At 41.3% G+C, this 19,612-nt stretch overlaps 1 protein-coding gene across 2 annotated transcripts in view; it reads right to left on the bottom strand.

Annotated features, from left to right (window-relative positions):
- The window catches only part of Fmn2 (formin 2), a 339,367-nt gene extending 320,172 nt beyond the window's left edge, over positions 1-19,195 (bottom strand). For both annotated transcript variants that reach the window (XM_028755264.1, XM_028755265.1), the window contains exon 1: positions 17,644-19,195. In XM_028755264.1, coding sequence (XP_028611097.1) covers positions 17,644-19,195 — 1,552 coding nt within the window. The remainder of the gene's footprint in view (positions 1-17,643) is intronic.
- Between the last annotated feature and the right edge of the window lie 417 nt (positions 19,196-19,612).

Below are 19,612 nucleotides of genomic sequence, written 5' to 3'. Positions count from 1 at the left end.
GAGTGACATCCCGATATGGTGTGGGTCAAGCTAACCCTGGACACGGCTCCCTGAGGAAGTGACGAGGGCAGTGTTTGGAATGTGTTCCTGAAGTGTTGTGGCATCTTTGTTTAACAAGCTGTGTTGTGACCCTTGGATCATGTGTGTGCAAGGCCACTACAGGCTCACCATAGAAATAAAGCAGTGACTTTGGGGAAAAAAAGAAGGAGAAGGAGGAGAAGGAGAAGGAGGAGGAAGAGGAGGAGGAGGAGAGGGAGGAGGAGGAGGAGGAGGAGGAGGAGGAGGAGGAGGAGGAGGAGAGACAGAAAACCAGATACAGTCAAATCCTCAAGAACCTACTGAGTGTTAAGGACTATGGAGCCTCAGAGGACAGTGAGGAAGAAAGCATGCTGTTTGTCTTAACCAGTAAGAAGACACTCAGGTCACACAAGAGTCAAAATCTTATACACAAGATGCAGAGCACGAACTCTTAACTGGAGCACACAGAGCCAAAAGTCTCAGGCTCTTTCCTAACTGGTGCCCTCTTCATGGTGACAATAGGAGTTTCTTGTTTATCTGGCATCTGCTACCCTAAGTTATACAGTTAACTCTTGCCTCTTTTCCTTTCTTTCCTTGTTATACTAGTTTACAGCCAGTTACGCTTGAACTCATGGCCTTCTGAGTGCTGGGACTGCTGATGGACATCACTAGGCCATGTTAGCCTTCACTTATCTGCTTTATTTTGGTTGCTGTTGTTTTAATAGAACACATGACAATTAGAGAGCTGTTCTCAACCTTTTGGGTCACAACCCACTTGGGGGTCTCACATCAGATATCCTGAATATCAGATATTTACATTATGATTCATAACAGTAGCAAAAGTAGAGTTATAAAGTAGCATGAAATAATTTTATGGTTGGAGGTCAGCACAACATGAAGAACTATATTAAAAGGTCGAATCATTAGGAAGGTAAAGAACCATTACATTAAAGGAACATCCTCTCCACACAGACAGAAAAGGTGGCCTGGGTTCAAGAGGGGCTGGGGATGGGAGTGAGTGAGAGGACTTCCAGGGTAAGATTCAGATTAGAGAATCAAGGGAATGACAACTACTAGAACCAACTGCTTTCTGGTATCAAATCGAAAAGAAAGCATAGTTTATCCTAACACCTATCCGAAGACACACAAATAGGGGCTGGGGGACAGCCCGTGGTTGAGAGCATCTCCTGGTCTTCTGGAGTACTAGAGTTCAAATACTCACATTGGATGGCTCACAACTGCTTGTAACTCCAGCTCTGGGGAATCCAACACCTTTGTCTGGCCTCTATGTGCACTTGCATGCACGGACATATTTATATCCACATGCAGATAGATATAATAATAAAAGTGGGTTTTTTTTATGAAAAGAAGTTCCATAAATACACGGAGATGAAGCAGTGCACATCATTTTATAAAGGGTCTCTTATTCTGTGGACAGGAACTCACTCGACAGCTCCAAAGAGCCTCAGACTCAATGTGATCCTCCTGCCTCAGCCTTGCAAATGATGTGATCACAAGTGTGAGCTACTCATCTGGCAGAGGAATGCACTCCTTTCTTTATCATTTTACTTCGATTCACCTTGTGTATATAGAGATACACATGCCAAGAAACATGTGTGGAAGCTTTTGGAATCCCATTCTCTGTTACTACATGTAGAGCTAAGAGATCAAACTTGGGCCACCAGGCTTAGCAGTAAGTGTCTTTCCCAACTGAGCCATCTCACAGGTCCAGAAGAGTAGACTCTTCAATGATTGAAGGGCCATTTAAAAAAAGTTAAGGTGGAAAATGTTACATTCTTAGAGTCAAATGGAAAAAGAAAGCACAGGGATATTAGAAACACAACAAAAGCAATTCTAAGGAGAAAGTTTATGGCCTATGAGTACTTACACTAAAAAAAAAATGTTATTATCCCCTAAATAAATATGTACTTCAAGATTTTAGAAAGACAAGAAAAAGAAAAATTGGGTATTAGTAAACAAAATATAAACATTTCACATAAATTAATGAAACTAAAACAATACCAAGAATCTGTGAAACCAAGGGTTGGGTCCTTGAAAGGACAACAAGATCCACAAACCCTTAGCCAAACTAACCAAGAGAGAGAAAACCTATATTCATAACAAATCTCAAAGATAAAGGCACAGCCTTAGGTCAGATAGATTCTATTAGAGTTTAAATAAAAATTAAAATATCTGGACTCAAATATAGTTCATAAAATAGAAGGAGGAAGAATCTACCAAAACCTTCTTTTGAAACCAGAATTGCCTTTATAGTAAACCAGACAAAACTTGCTACTATGTATAACAATCAATCAGTCAATAAAAAAAAAATCAAGAGAACTATAAAACAGTTTTTGATAAATCATATGATCACGGCTAAAACTAAATAAAATATTTGTAAACCAAATTCCACCCCACATTTCAAATATCTTATACTAGCATTAGGTTGACTTCATTCCGGGAATGCAAGGACAATTGAACATAACAAGTAAAAGAGATAGTGCACATACATCAACCGAGGGATAGAAACCACATGATGATCTCAATGGATGCAGAAATGCCTTCTGATAAAGTTCATCATCCATTCCTGAAAAGAATGCTCTGAAGAAACAAAAACAGGAAGGAATATTTCTCTGCACCTACAGCCAGTGGTAGAATAAATGGAGGAATACATGAAAGCTAGTTCCCTAAGATGAGGAACCAGTAAGTATGTGAAGGCTCTCTCTGCTTTACTAATGTAGTCCTTGATGTGCTAACCAGAGCAATAAGGAAAGAAAAAGAAATTGTGTGATACAAATACAAAAAGGAGAAGTCAAGTTGTTCCTATTTGCAGATGACATGAGCCTATACTGTCAAGACTCAAACAAAAAGATTCTCAAGTCTGTCAAACATTTCAGCAATTAAGCAGACTACAAAATCAACACAGAAAACTCAAGATGCTTCTCTATATAACAAAACTTCTGAATCATGAGGAATCAGGAAGAAGAAAAAAATGCATTAGCCTGGAAAAATATAACACCTAGGAATGAACATGACAATGAAAACTGCAGACTATTGTATTCTTGAAGAGTACAATAGAAGATGAGAAGGCATCCTATGCTCATGGATGGGCAAAATTAATAAGTCATTTCACAAACACACACTCACACACATGCACGCACACACACACACACACACACACACAACTTGAAGTCAGAATTGCAATCACCTGTTTGAATTTCCATGGAACAATATGCAGAACCTACATAGAGACAGATGGTCAACACTGAAAAAAGCAGATACTTCTCCAGGATCAGGAATCAGACATTCTTCAAAGTGACATTTATACAAGCCATATGGCACTTGCTAAAAAATAGAAACACATAAAAGGAAAAAATAGAAACCTCAGCAACAGATAGATATATAGATTACAAAGATATGTGATATAAAAAGTGGTGTCAAGCAATAGAATATTTAGCAAGTGAATCTGGAAAACCAAGCATTCCATTTGGAGAAAAAAAAAATAATGACTCTACACATCACACTTGAAAAATATAGGGGGATTCTAGATCAAAGAAGTTTAGGGTAGGGTTATAAAATTAGGAAGTTTTGGAAGCCTGAAGGAAGAGAGATTTTTCTCACATGAGAAAATAGCACAAAGCATAAATTAAACACAGAAATTTAAAAGAAGATTAAAGAAGGAAGATATATTTGCCGATCAAACCTGCTTCTGTATCTCAAGATTGATAATTATGTAAACTGAATCCATGCTGAGTCCTTCTAAACAGGAAGAGATTCTCAATAGGATGTGACTTGGTTTAGAAGTACTTGGAGAGACTGAATAAAAAGGTTCTATGATCTTGTTAGAAAAAATATTCACAAAGCCGCAGTGTTTGACCAGGCCACAAAACAAGCAGCAACCTCCACTGTGATCTGAGTCCTGATCTCACACATAGCCACAGACACATGAAGCTCAACAAAATGTTTAAAAGTTTGACTGAAGCCAGGTTTAGTGGTGTATTTGAGGCCAGCCTAGTCTACAAAGCAAGTTCCAAGACAGCCAGAGTTGTTACACAGAGAAACCCTGTATCAAGACCTAATTAACCAACTAAATAAATAAATAAATAAATATTAATAAGATAAAAGTTTGGCTGGAGAAAAGATAGTCTATTTAACAAATGGCAATGGGAAAACTGGACAGCCCCTGTAGAAGAATGGAACCAGATGCCCATTTTGTCCTACAGAAAAATCAATGCAAATAGATTCAAAACCTTAGGCCTTAAGGTTGAGATGGGAGATAGTTGAGTCAGAAAAATGCCTGCTGTGGGAGCATGAAGACCTAAGTACAAAGCAGAGCTCAATGGCTCACACTTCTAATCCCAGCACAGGAGAGGCAGAGAGAGGAGGGTGCTGGAGCATGATGAAGGAAATCCTGTCACCTGTTCATCTGACAAGAGACTAATACCCAAAAATAAATGAACTCAGAAACCAACATTCAATGAACTAATAATCTAACCTGAAATGGGCAAACGGACTGAGTAGACAACAAACTACAGAGGCTGAAGAGAAGGCTCAGAGGCTTAAAGCACTTGCTTTTGCAGAGGACCCAGGTTCAGTTTCCAGCACCCAGATGGGAGCTCACAGGCATTTGTAACTCTAGTTCCAAGAAACTGAGCACCCTATTCTGAACTTTTGGGGAACCATGCAAGCAAAATGCTTACTCATCTAAAAATAAATAAATCGTTAAGAAAGGAAAGAAATACAAATAGCTAACCAACAAAAATTTTTGCAGAAACATTCAGAGACATACAAATCAAAACTCCATTAAGATTCCATCTCACCGCAGTCAGTATGGTTGCTATTAAAAAACCAAAAGTCAATGAACATTGGTGAGGATATATGTTGGGATGTGGTGATTTGAAAGAAGTGTCTCTGTAGGATCATGGATTTGAACATTTAGCCTCAAGCTTCCTCCACTGTTTGGAGAGTTTAGAGAACCTTTAGGAGGTGAGAGACTTATCACTGATTGTAAACTTTGACAGTTGATGACCTCGTCTCACTTCCTGTTTCTCTCTACATTTCCCCCTCCCCCTTCCTTCCTTCCCTCTCCCCTTCTCCCTTCCCTCCCCCTTCCCCCTTCCTTTCTCTCTCTTTATCTGCTCCTGTGTAAATAAAACTGTGATCAGTGAGCTTCCTGTTTCAGCCAGGATTCCCTACCAGAATGTTGCCAGGATAGACTCTATGACTGGAAGTGTAAGCCAGGATCAAGCCTTTCTTCCTTAAGGTGGCATTGCCAATGGCATTATCACTACAGCAGAGAAGAAACTAACACAGGAAGGAACCCTTAGACTCTGTTAATGGGAAAGTATAACAAAGTAAAAACATTATGTGTGTTAAAGATAGAGTTTTGGTTAATTTGGGTGTGTGATATTTTTATTTGTTTGCGAAATTTACAGAATTAACTCTATAAAATTAAAAATGTTAACAAAGGAAAAAGCTATTCCATGACAACTCATCTAAAGTAAAAGTGTAGAAAACAGCAAAGCTATTGATACCTGAGCAGATGGTGTATGCTATTACCACATGGTCAACCAGGCTCACCCCTTGTTACTCATGACAGAGGGATTCTCACATGCCGCCCAATGCGGGATTCACCAGAGTGTTCTCAGTAGTAACCAAAGATGTGAGGACAGATCCTCACTGTGCAAAGGCTTGACCTAGGGAATGACCAGAGCTGTCATTCAGAACTGGAGAGGAATATTAAGTCCCTAGGAGAACAGTGCCCCGTGATGCCTAACCTAGCTGAGCTTTCACCCTTTAGGAAGTGGAGAGAACACTTCATTTAAACAGAAATATTAAGCCCGTTTTTTTTTTTTTTTTTTTAAATGAAGGGTTTGTCTGGCAGTGTATCATGATATAAGAAATATGATCCACTGGATTCTTTCCCTGAAATGGTGTCAAGTCCACCTACAATAAACAAAGAGAACATAAGCAACCTTTAAATGGCTAGAGCAGTTGGGACATGAGGATGGATACCACTAAGGAACAAAGGGACCAGGCTAAAAAGCATTGCCATATGTTAAACTGTATATGGTGCTTATTACATATCACATGCAGAATACACTGCATAATAATTTACATATCTTTACATTAAAGTCATCCTAAAGCAGCTTCCATCTGTGGGAAAATATCATGTAATCTAGTAGGCAAACAAACTGAAAGGTAACAAGAGTTTCTTATAATGAAGTGTTCCCCCAGTCATATGGACTGAGAACGTACGCAATTATAGGCTGCATGTTGACAAAAATGACCAAATAAGACATCTGCATAAAAGTAACACACCAGGCTATTTCTGAATGTCACTTCTGTGTTCCCTACCAACAAATTGCAAACTGCCTTTTATCTTGTGTACTCTGTGAATCTGTCACTTTTTCTGCTGAAAGCCTGTTAAATTTGTCCAAGGTATTCCTTTTTACCAATATGATGCAAAACATATTGCATGCATAATATAGAGGCACATACATATGATTTTAAACTTTGTCCTTGGATTAAATGTGATGAGTAAGATGTTTCTGGCTTGAGACTTGCCATTGTAAAAGTGTATTTTATTGTACTATGTAACTCAGAGATTCATGGGTGCTGGACATGGCCTAATATTGAGCTACACTTCCAGACCCCAAATGTGTATACTAAAGAGTTTGGGACCAGTCAGACTTTGAGTAAGAGAAGGCAGGGAAGTCCATGATTGGAACTTTAAAAAGTGGATACAAAGTAATGTAAAGTAGAAGACAGTTCAAAGAGGTATTTTTTAAGGGACATATTAATGGTTGGTAGAAGGTTTAAAGAATGAAGGAGTAAGGACAAACAAGACAGCAGTGAGACCCAGAAGACAATTTTCAGAGGATGAAGAAGAAATCTGTGGTTTTAGACTGTGACTCTGAGACTTGTGATGTTTAAGTGAGAGGTGACTGGTGACAGCAAGGAATGACTCAGATCTGGGAGTCTATTCTTCACTCACATTGGGAAAGCAGCCAAGAGGAGATTTACAAAAGAAAATTGGGAGTAAACCTCAATAGCACATCTTGAAGCTAAACCAGAAGCCATACATCTACCCTTTGTTATCACAAGGTAAAGGATAGCGAACCCAGTCATAATCAAATAAAGCATATTAGAGAAATAAATAATCTATGCCAGAAACTGAGGCTCCTAGGATAACTTCTTACTTCTGTCACATTTTACAGCCCAGCCATATGTCTCTCCCTCGAAATCATGACATTTCTTACTGCTCCATCCATCTCTCCTCGAAAGACGCTGACTCTGAAACACTCAACAAACTTCTGGATCTTTTCTAAAAATAGAATATCCAATTCGATATCCAAAAATAAACACCAGGCAGGATGCTTTCACAGTCCATCTAGCACTCCCACAGCCATTTAACCGAAGTAGCACTGCACAAACAGGAAGGTATAATTGCCTGGCAGAACATCTTGGGTGCTGTAAAATGCAATACCTCCCACAGAGAGCACATGCCACTAACCATCCCCAACCTGACGTGAGTTGGTCTATGAGAAAAAGAATTTCTGAGTTTATGCCTCAGTTGCAAAAGATTATCTTTATTGTCATTCCATCTGTTACTGTTTCAGTGAGAAAACTTATATTTTAGCAATGAAGTGACTTACTACTTACAAAGCCCTCCAACAGTATATTCAGCTGCATTTATATGGGATCCTACAAAAGTCCATTGTTTTGTAATAGGAGTAAACTACACTACAATAGTTTAAGACTAATATTTTTTTTAAACCTATGAGTGTTTGTTTTTTCTGTGTTTTATCTCTACAGAACTTTAATGTCAGAGCCAGACATGGTGGTGTGGGCCTTAATCCCAGCACTCAGACAGAAACAGGTGGGTCTCTTAAAAAAATATGAGACTACCTAGTCCACAGAATGTAGTCCAAGGCTACATAGTGAGACCCTGTTTATAGGAGTTAATGTTGATACGAGTTAATGTTGATACCCACTTATAAAGAGAATACCACAGAGCCATGAAATTGTTGAACACGGACGTTTCACAGATGGAGAAACTAAAACAACAGAAACCAATATATCAAGTATATATACTGAAGTAAAGACTTAATACACTCCTCTTATTGGGCAGTTCAGAGGACAAGGAAAATGACAGGGCCTGGAATCCACTCAATAGGAGATGAGTCACATCTAAATGGTTTTGCTCAGTGAACCTGGGCTCACATTAGAAAGACACATGGGTTTAAGTTTTGGTCAAACATTATACAACATGACTTTTCATGCTTTCACAAAGCAATATCACCTACCACATACAATTATTAAACTCAATATGCAAAAACACTGAGTCCTACATTCATGCTAAAAATGCCAGTCCAGCCATTCCAAATCTTAAGATTCTGGAGAGATAACTTAGCAATTAAGAGCACTTGCTGGTTTTGCACAGGAATAAAGTTCAGTTCCCATCACCCACTTAGAGCAGCTCACACTGCCTGTAGCTCCAGTTGCAAGGCATCTGATGCCTCTTTTTGGCCTCTTTGAGCACATATATACAGACACACATGTACACATAAATATAGAAAAAATCAGTCAACAGTCTCTAAATTAAAACATTAGGATTGTCACCACCACTTCAGATGCTCCCAATCTATCAGTATCTCATAAATGGATCCCCCGGCACAAGGATTCTCTTCAGCTCCAACAGTGGAAAAACTACAACAAACTGTGTCTGTGTGATACACAATTTCAGAGGCTCCTGCTAGACCTGTTCTATATAAACATTGGGTTAACAAACGGGGGTAAACTACCTCCCAACAAGATGCCCTCCACTGCTCTTTTCTTCTCCTGTGTCCAAGAGGACTAAGGTGTGCCTGAGGTCAAACTTAAGACCTCATACATGATAGACAAATGTTACACCATTTACCAATATCCTTAATCCTGCCTTTGCTTTGGTTAACTGAGAAACCAGACTATTAGGAAGAGATGGGAAGGCAGAAGGAAGGAGGAAAGGAAGGAAGGAAGGAAGGAAGGAAGGAAGGGAGGGAGGGAGGGAGGGAGGGAGGGAGGGAGGGAGGAAACTGGAGAAGAAGGAGGGAGGAAGGAAGAGAGGAAAGAAACAGGACAAAGGAAGAAAAAGTGCAAAGGGAAACTGATGACTCTTTCTGCCATAGTCCTTCAGAGGATGGCTGATAAATATTTGTTTCCTTCCTGGTTACTTAAATCAATGATATAATGACACAAAGAACCCTCCTCCCTGATACATAATCAATGATATAATGACACAAAGAACCCTTCTCCCTGAACCCTTCTCCCGATTAGACAGTGTGAACATTTTCAGCATAGCACCCCAACACACTAATGTGTAGATTTTCTCAAGCTGTGAATCTCATTCTTGCTGAATATCCAAGATCTGCAGTTAGCCCAGCACTGCTCTAACATTGAGTAACAAAGTTCCAGAGATTCCATAGTATGCTGTAACCTGATAGGAGCACTGAGGAATGACAGGCATTTTCCTGTTCAGCTAACACTTCCAAGCTCATCTTTGTAAAGGAGTAAATCAGCCATTTTCTCTCTGTCATCAACAGTGAACAGGTGTCAAAGGGATAATAACTGCCTGTCACAATTGGTTGGCATCCTCTTGTGGCATCCAATAAATGTTACTTGATCTTATAGATTGTAGTAACTGCGATGAATTATTCTAGTTGATTAGAAATTATATTTTCCATTGTTTATATTTTAATATTTTTTGAACCTTGTAAGAACTGGAGGGATAACTCAGTAATTAAGAATTCTTGCTGCTTGGGCTGTAGAGATGGCTCAACAATTAAGACCACTGACTGTTCTTCCAGAGGTCCTGAGTTCAATTCCCAGCATACACAGGGTGGCTCACAACCATCTGTAATGGGATCTGATGCCCTCTTCTGGTGTGTCTGAAGACTGCTACAGCATACTCAGATACATAAAATAAATAAATCTTTTTATTTAAAACAAAACAAAGAATTCTTGCTGTTCTTGCAGAGGACTAAAGTTCATTTCCCAGAACCCACATTTGGCAGTTTACAACTGTCTGTAACTCCATCTCCAAGGCATCCAACATCCTTTTCTGATCTGCAAGGGTACATGCCTACATATTCACATACATACATGCAGATACACACATAAACAGAAATTAAATAAAAGTAAAAAAAAGCATAAAGCTTTTACATTTGGCAAATTTATAAAAACTTTTAAGTTACAAATAAAACTTTATTTCTCCTTAACAATCATTATTGCTGAATTCCATTGGGATTTCTAATGCAAAAGTTAGAATGAAGGGAAAGAAAAGTTTACCTTTACCTTGTGGGACGATATACCCGTGTGTGTGTGTGTGTGTGTGTGTGTGTGTGTGTGTGTGTGTGTGTGTAGGCCAGAGATCAGCGATGATGTCATTCCACAAGCACTAATCATTGTATGTTTTTGAACCAGGATCTTTCGGGTTTAATGGCTTCCCAATTAGGCTATATTGCCTGACCTAAGGATCCCTATGTCTGTGCATTTTCAGAACTAGAATTTCAAATGTGTCACCACATCTGGCTTTTTAAATGGGGGTTCTATGGATAAAACTCAGTTTCTTGTGCTTGCATATCTATCAGGCACTTTACCATCTGAACTATTTACTTAGCTTTAAAACTTCTTCAGTCACTCTTCACTAAGTGTGTATTGAAGGATAGAGGTGGAACTCGGTGGTAGAGAAGATAGAGTTCCTGCTTAGCATATGTGAAGCCCTGACTTTGAATCTCAGTACTCCTATCCCAAAACATATATGTTGTATATGTGCATGTGTATGCATATGCATATAGAGCTTGCAATATGGCACAGTAGGTACAAGTGCTTGCTGCCAAGTCTAAAGCCCTGACTTTGATCCAAGAGAAGCACACAGGGGAAAGAAAGAACTGACTCAGCAAGTTGTCCACTGACCTCTACATGTGTGACATGGAGTGAGTATTTGTACACACATATACACACATGACACTAAAATTACATATATATATATATACATATATATGAGTATATACATATATGAAAGCTTTCATTTCTGTACTATGGTTACCATTTTAATTCTAACTTCTGTGATCCAGCATAGATGATGTATGCTCTCAACAGACCCACCAATTATCATGCTATCTTTATTTCAGTGAATATAACTAACTTCAACTGACCAAAAGTTTGGTGGAATTCTCAAGCTTAGATTCAACAGGTTGTAGTTGGCATCAGGAAGGCTAAATACCCCAACTTTCTTGTATCAATCCCCAGAAACACATGGTGGACAAGCGTTTAACAAAAACTCACATACCCAGTGTTTCTGAGGATGGCATCCTGTTAAAACACACAACAGACATGAGTGGGCAGACGGAAAGGAAAAGTAGGTGATGTATGGGCAGCATCTTGCAGGACAGGCCAGGAAGAATAAACCTAAATCCAGAAGGCAGTGATGCAGATAGCACATGCAAAGAGTGAAATGGAGGCAGCCAGAGCTAGCTGACAGGACACAGAAGACACAGCCTTCACTTGGTCCTTTTTACATGCTTCCCAAGACAGGCAAACTATGCTTCTAAGAAAGTGAGCTTGCAGGACCAAGGCCCAGGGTCTGAAATATGAACTTATTTTCATAGCACAGCAAATACATTAGTCTGTCTCAATCACTATCTTATGAGAGAATCAGAAAAGAAGGCTAAAAATTCAGGTTCTCTCTCTCTCTCTCTCTCTCTCTCTCTCTCTCTCTCTCTCTCTCTCTCTCTCTCTCTCTCTCTCATTCCCTGACATTGGTTGCTTTGGTGTTTTTCATAGAGACTAGTGGACATGTAGCCCACATTAGCCTGGAAGGACTGACTGGCTTTGAACTTGTGGCAATACTCCTGTTTCAGTCTCCTACATGTCTAAGTTATCATGCTGGGCTCCCACACCTCTGTTAGTAAGCAGCAGTATCCCCATTTCTCACAACCAAACCCTCATCATCTTTATCTTGGTCCCCAGAGACCTGAAGTCATGAAAATGTTTATAGTTATGGGAAAAAATGAGAGAAAGAAATAGAAATGATATGCCAAAAAACCCATGTTTAAGAAATAATTTCATTAAGTATCTGAACAGTTTATTGCCTGCCAAAATTTTATAATAGTTTCAAAATTGTTTAGTTCTGTTTTTACACATTTGGCTCTACCCACTTCGGACAATAAAATTTATTGAGAAAACAAGTCAGTTGTGGAATCAATCAACATCAATTAAATACCTGTTATTTGCCAGGCACAGTGGCACGGGACGTATTTCATTGTGTCATTGAATCCTAACGTTCTTAGTGTGAAATTGTTCCTCCATGTTCATATATATGAGGAACAATTAAGGTTGAGTCATTTAGCTAAAGAATAAAGTTAGGAAGCAAATAACCAGAATAACAATGTTTAGAAAAATCACCATCCAACACAGTTTCAGCAACTTTTTAATAGAAGCCAAAGGGAACTCAGAAAAGGTACCTGCTCTATTTCAAACGTGCATGGCTGAGAGCCAAGTGCTTGAATACACTTAAAACCAGGCCAATCTTTAGGTCATAAGGCAGTCATTCGTGCATCACTGAGGCCATTGGGATGTTTAACTCTGATGCAACCCACAGTGCTATAGAATCGTTCAGACAAAACTAAAATGACTTAAAGAATATGCTCTGTCATATGTTCTCTTGTCAAATCATCTCTAATGTCTGAAACCTAATAACAACGCTATCTAGGCACCCCTGTTTCCTTGTTTACATAGATGACATAATCGTCTTTCTTTATTTGGCGTGGGGGGTGTTTTTGTTTTTTATTTTTGCTTGTGTTTTTGTATTGACAGGCAAGCATTGAACTCAGAGAGATCTGCCCTTCTTCCTTCCCCAGAGCTGACTAAAGGAGTGCTACCATGCTGAGACCAAGAGCATTGTTTTCAAACACACTTTCTTCATTTATTTACATATGTACTCTGCTGGGAGCTACTGTTATCACACTATTTGATCTCTAAAATTTTCAGTGTGATTTTAAAAGCTATACATTGAAGCTGAGTGTAGAGAAGCCAGGTATAGTGGCACATGCCTGTATTTATAACACTTGGGAGACAGGAGGACCAGGAGTTTAAGGCTAACATCTATTATTAGGGGGTTCAAAGCTAGGTATATGAGATACTGACTCAAATTTTTATTTTCTCAAGAGCTCTGTGAGAAAATACACACTTCTAGAGTGGTCCCTTCTTTCTACTAATACAACAAATAAGGTAACCTTCAGAAAAGCCAGAAGGAGAGTCAAAGAGTTCAAACCCCCTGTCAATTAGCCTGAAAAACTCCAGGGTCCATTTGGCTTTGTTTTCAACACATTAACTTTGGAGTTTTGAAGTCATACAGTAGATAGGAATTACTAGTCAGATTCTTTGACTTGTCTGAGCTTTGGTTGCTCATAGAGACATGATTAGGCATTGCTATACTTCGGACTATGGTAAAGATTACATATACTTAAGTAAAGCATCATCTCAGATCCATCTGACATGAAGCATAATAAATATAGATAACATCATAATTGTAGGCTTTTATAAGCTAATAATAAATTAATGAGAAAAATCAAATTTTAAGGAATTTGGGAGAGTGGAGAAGCAAATAAAGATAGCACTAAGAATGAAAGAAGCAATAGCCACAAAGGAGCCAAGAAACTATACAGATACAAAATCCCAAGTGACAGAGACCATGGCCTCTAGCCTACACACATAAACCAATTCCCAGGGGCCACACCAGTCCTTCCACATGACAATGAAGTGCCTGAAGATGACAGTGAGACTTTTAAAACAGATGGATCTTCCATCCCATGTGTTTAAAAGGGAGATAGATTAAGTGCATAATTGACTGGAAAGATTCCTATCCAAAGTGATTCGGCATCACAAATTCAATGTATTAGCTGTCCAAACTTTAATTAACTGTACCCTATTACCAGGCTAGGAGTGTAATCCAGTTATAAAACAATTTCTTAGCATACAAGAGGCCCAGAGTTTGATACCAAGACCACTGTTCAGAAGTGAACCTCTCAAATTATTCCTTTTAAATACTGAAAGGGGCATTTTCCTAATAAATTAACTATAAAATTTTGAAATGGACTGCCCTACAATACTGTCAATGTCGCCACAACTAAAAGCAGAACACCTCATCACTAAGCGTTTTCATATTCACCAGAGACAAAAACCTGGGCCTCAGAGTCTGTTTTCACTGGCATGATTTTCCCTATGTTTGCAATGCAGTAAAATAAGAATCTCCTTCCCCTCTCTCCAATGCTATAAAGATAAAGAATGTTGAGGAAAGCAAAGAGATACAATGCCCTTCTGAATTCAAAGGCAACTGGAAAATTAACTGATCTAAATAATTTCACAATTAAGACCAAAAATCTAGCTCCTTGAGGATAACACTAGTGCTTGCTGAGCCCTGGGTAGTTTCCGAGATGCCTACAAAACCACCACAGAGGATTGTAAAGCTATGAAAAATGTCAGATGACAAAGACAGGGACAATCTGGTGACCCCCTGACACATGAGTCTTCAGGATATCTGTCTCAAGAAAAATGGAGTTTTCTCTCACTTCAAATTCATCCAACATTTATCCCAAGGAAGGTCAGATACTCAACCTCTATTAACAGAAATCAGAAAGATCTCATTAGTGGAAACATAAGACAGGGCAATGCCTTTCAAGGATTTTTGCTCTGTACGTTACCATCTATTGCCAAAGATACAAATGCTAGCAATAAGTAAGGGTGACTCAGTGGGCAGTGTCCTTTTCTAGCTTTGTCTTGGAATGAATCACACAGTATGACCTTGAGAGATTTAATCTCCATTTCTCCACCAGTCACAGGTTAAGTTAAATCTACTCATTGTTTTCTTTTTCTGAGCAACATAGAGTGAATGACATAACTATATAAAAGCTGTAACACAAAACCTGTTCTCCATCGACAGCAGTTTCCAACCATCTAACACAGGCAGGTACTACCACACAAAAATGGCAGTACTTATACTCTGTATAATAACAGAAATCTGCCTGAACAAAACTCACATACTACCAAACAGCTCCTTCAAGAGTTACACATTTCAAATTTGAAAATAATAGCAAAATTAAATGAAATCCAAGACTTAAAAACACCTTTTGTCTGGAGTAAACAAAAATCTCAATATATTTAAGGTCTTATGATCTTTCAAGACTCTCTTCAATTCCTCTTTAATAACTTCTATTACCTCAATATTTGCTTCATACTTGATAAACCCCTGAAGAACTGTCTTTCACTATTATGATTGCTGAATATATTTCACACACACACACACACACACACGTGATAGATGATAGATAGATAGATAGATAGATAGATAGATAGATAGATAGATAGATAGATAAATAGATAGATAGATAATAGGTGATAGATAGACAGGTGATAGATGGATAGATGGTAGGTTCTTACACACTGTACTTCTTTCCAGTGCTGACCCTCAAGCCCAGGCCCTTGTCCATGCTAGACAACTGCTTTCTGTCAGACCTGCCCTTCACGCTCTCCTCTTGTCAGTAACTTTCAGTTAGTATACTTTGGCCAGTGGCATGATTCAGAAGTCTGTGTGTCAGGTTGTATTCACTGGTAAAAATGTTGTCTAGCAAGTCGAGGCTCTAAGTACTAATCTCAGCACAAAACAAGTTCACACACACACACAAAAATCATCTTAAGAGCCAGGCTTGATAGCATAAGCTTACACTCCCAGCAGTTGGGGAACTGAGGTCGGAGAATCAGGTATTCAGGGTCATCTTCAAGTACATAGGACGTTTGAAAGCTGCCTGAATTACCTAAGCCTCTTTCTCATACACCAAGTCCAAACAACAAAAACATTATCCCAAGAACTGTTCAATCATCATCCATAAAATTATGACCTTTCAGTTTTGAGTATGTTAATTTTACTTTACATTATGTATAGTAGATCTATGACTCCAAACTTCCCCTTCCAGTCAATCTCCACAGTAAAGCACATGCAGGAAATAAAATGATGATATAGTTTATAAAGTAATTAAAAAACACTTTTAATATTCTGATTTTAAAATAAATCAAAATGAAGGCTATCATAAAAGTAAACTAAAAGTGTACTGCAGGGGAAAATGTAATGACGGGTCTGGGATGGGGTCACGGGTAAGAACACAGGCTGCCCGTCCAGAGGACCTGAGCTAGATTCCCTGAACCTACATGATGGCTCACAGTCATCTGTACCCCAGTCCCAGGATATCTGATGCCCTATCTTGGCCTTTGCAGGCACTGCCCAGACATGGTGTATAGACATTGACGCATGCAAAACAAACACACGCATAAACATAATAAAATAAAATAAATGTACTTAAGAAACACTTAAGTACTTAAGTTACTCCAGCTTCTAGCCAACCAAGAACCCAACCTTCTATCCCTGCCTCTCAAGTGCTGAGATTGCAGGTACTTGCTACACATCTAAATGATAACCTGTTTATTACAATAACAACATAACACATTTTAAATTGCATTTAAAAATTTTAACTTTTTGTGTATTCATAAGTACTGGCATTAAGTGCTGCTACTTCTCTCTCTGCTCTTTATATTTGAACAGTATTTCTTCAATAATAATATGTTCAACAGGAAATCAACTGACATTAGCTGTGACCGCCTAGAGAGATGCTTTGCACCTACAAGAAGAAATAAGCAGATCGAATTTTAGCCCAGGAATCTGATGCTGGCTGATGACTGTCCCACAGACTGAACCTATGACGCGTTCACATTGAAGACAACATCAGGGAGAACCCATGGTTTACGTTTCCCATCTTCAATATCCCCACACCCCAGCTTCCTCTCACTGACTCACAGGACACCAACAAATTAAGTTCAATGCCTGCCTAGGCAACTTAGTGAAACTCTTTATTGAAACAAGAAGCATCTTGAAAATCTGAGGACATAGCTCAGTAGTACAGTACCTGCCTAGCAAGCAAAAGGCCCTAGTTTCAATCCTTAGAATCATAAATAAATAACATATTACTAATGGTCTATTATTTATTCATTTTCTAAGCGCATATATCATACTTGCTTGCATTAGCAAAAAGGAGTAATCACTTAACTTCACAGATTACCTATGTGGTACCCAGACCACTACATGATAGAAACTATCTTCGAGGTGTTCCGACATAACCTTTAGAATATACTGGAATAAATGTTGTGTGCCTGCAATACAAAATCTTGGGAAGGTCCATGTACAGTTTTAATCTTTTAAAGCTGTGAAAATATAGAAGGAAAAAGAATAACATAAAGGATGATAGAGGTACCAAGACACAAAAGGGGTTAATATTCTTAGAGAAAAGAGGGGAGGGAGGGCGGTTAGCATACCAGTCCTCTCTTGAGATGACTTTGGACAGACATTTTTTCCCCTTCACTATCTTGAGAAGAGAAAAGAGAACTAAGCACACCCAAGGCTTTTAACTGAGGAGACAAGCCTGGTGGTAAATAACAGACCAGGGCCTTTCAGAACGTGGAGGGGGCGGGGTGGTAAAGAAAGGACCTGATTGGCAGGCGACCTGCCACCCAGAAATACGTGGCAGGCGCGCTCACCTGTGAATACATTCTGAAAGCCTTCAGCTGTCGCTGGGGCCCCAGGTGCCTTGGCGGCCAGCACAGGGGACCCGCCACCACTGTCATCAGCAGTAGCCCCGCGCCCCAGCAGGTGCACAGAGCCTCCTGCCCCAGGCGTACGGACGCCTAGCTCCTCTGTCCAGTCGGCAGAGCGGCTGAGGCCTGCCGCGAGGCCACCCTCCAAACGGTGCTTCTTGGCCGGGGCCACAGCAGAGGCCAAGGCGGTTCTGGGGCTCCTGCTCGTGCAAGGGTCCGGTCGCTTTTTGATCCTAGGACTCTGGTTGGGGGACTGGGACGGGGAGTGATTGGGCGAGCTGAGCTGCCGAGTGGTGGTCTTGATGTAGCAGGGGGTGATGAGTGGGTAAGGTTTGAAGCAGCGTGGGCTGGGCGCAGAGCTTCCAGGCAAAGAAGAGACTGCAGAGATAATAGGTTCTCGCATCTCCTCTTCCAGCTCTTCCTCCAGCCTCTGTGAGGCTTCTTCCACCTCTGGAACCCATTCCTCCCGTGGAGAGCCGCGGGGGGCATCCTCAAAAGCATCCTCCTCGCACTCCTCATCTGTGTCCCCAGTTCCAGCCACAGGAACTCCGGCGGCGCCCTCCCCTGGCCCAGCCTCAGGAAAGGTGAAGGCTGGTGATGAGAGCGAGTCTGTGACTGCGGAGTGGGCGGTCGCATAGCCGGGTGTCTCAGAGGCCAAGTGGCTTCCGGAGGACGGAGGATGCTCAGGCACCGGAGACTTGGTGGTCTCAGGCAAGTCAGATCTCACCGGTAGTGCCTGTACTGTGTCCTTTTTAGCCTCACTGCTAGGTCCCAGCAAGAACTGGTCCAGGCCCAGAAAGGCCCCAGGCTGAGGGGAGATGGCAGTGGGGGGCGCTGCAGGCTCCTCCGAGTCCTGGAGCAGCAGCTTCTGCTGCTGCTGCTGTTGCAGGCGAATTGCCTGCTGGATGTCTGATAGCAGATCCTCCTGCTCTGTAGCGGAGTGGAAGCTGTAGATGTCCGTGTCCGAACCAGAACTGGTCCTTTGCCCATCCTGTGCTCCAGCCGCAGTTTCCAAATCCCCCGCAGTCGCCTGGATCCCTACCCCAGACTCGGCAGGCCTAGAACTACCTGGATGGATCACCTCGAAAGGGTCAGCACACTCGGTATCTGATAGGCCTGTCTCCTCAGCAGAGAGGCTGAGGTCCGGGGTCTTGGTGACTATAGAGTGAGCGCTGTCCAGCTCCCCGATCGGCAGGGCCTGCGAGTCCAGCACGTTCTCCCGCGAGTCGCCGGCACCTTTTCCCTTGGTCAGATTCTTTCTGATCCGCAGGTTGGAAAACACCGAGGCTCTAGAATCCGACTTGCTCTTCTTCTTGCTGGTTTCCCCGCTGCCCCCTCCCCCCTTGCCGTGCTTGCCGAGCGCCTTTTTGCTCCCGGTCGCCTTCTTTGTGGTTTCGGCATCTCTGGGCCCCACCGCATCCTCGGCTCCGCCGCCGCCGCCTTCGTGGGAGGCATCACCTGCGCTTCTCTTCAGCTTCCCATCCTGGTTCCCCATGTTTCAACTCCACTGCTGCGCCTCCGCGCCTTGGGGTACTCAGGCCATGTCGGCCCTAGAGGGGGCCAGGGGAGTGTCCGGGACAATTCAGGCAGCTGGGCCGGCCGTTGGGAGGGGAGGCCAAGGAGCACCCAGCTGGCCCCGCTCACATCTGCTGCCGCTTTGCATAATGCGCGGTGGCTCTCCCGGCTGCCGTCCCTGCGGCTGTGGCTGCGGCCCTGGCTGGCGGGCGCGAACATGCTCAGTTCAGCGCGCACTCCCCACCAATGGCTGCACAGGACTCAGCCTTGGCCTGGCTCCCCGCCCACCGCCGCCGCCCCTTCAGTGCCCCCTTTTGGCTCCTCCCGCAACCAAGTAGGGAAAAAAAAAGTCTATCTCTAGGACTTCGTAATTGGGGTGGGAGTAGGGGGCAGCAAG

This window comes from Grammomys surdaster, unplaced genomic scaffold, assembly GCF_004785775.1.
Source record: "Grammomys surdaster isolate TR1022 unplaced genomic scaffold, NIH_TR_1.0 126051, whole genome shotgun sequence".
NCBI lineage: Eukaryota > Metazoa > Chordata > Mammalia > Rodentia > Muridae > Grammomys > Grammomys surdaster.
The sequence above is the reverse complement of the archived record's forward strand: the minus strand, read 5'-3'. Positions and strand labels throughout refer to the sequence as shown.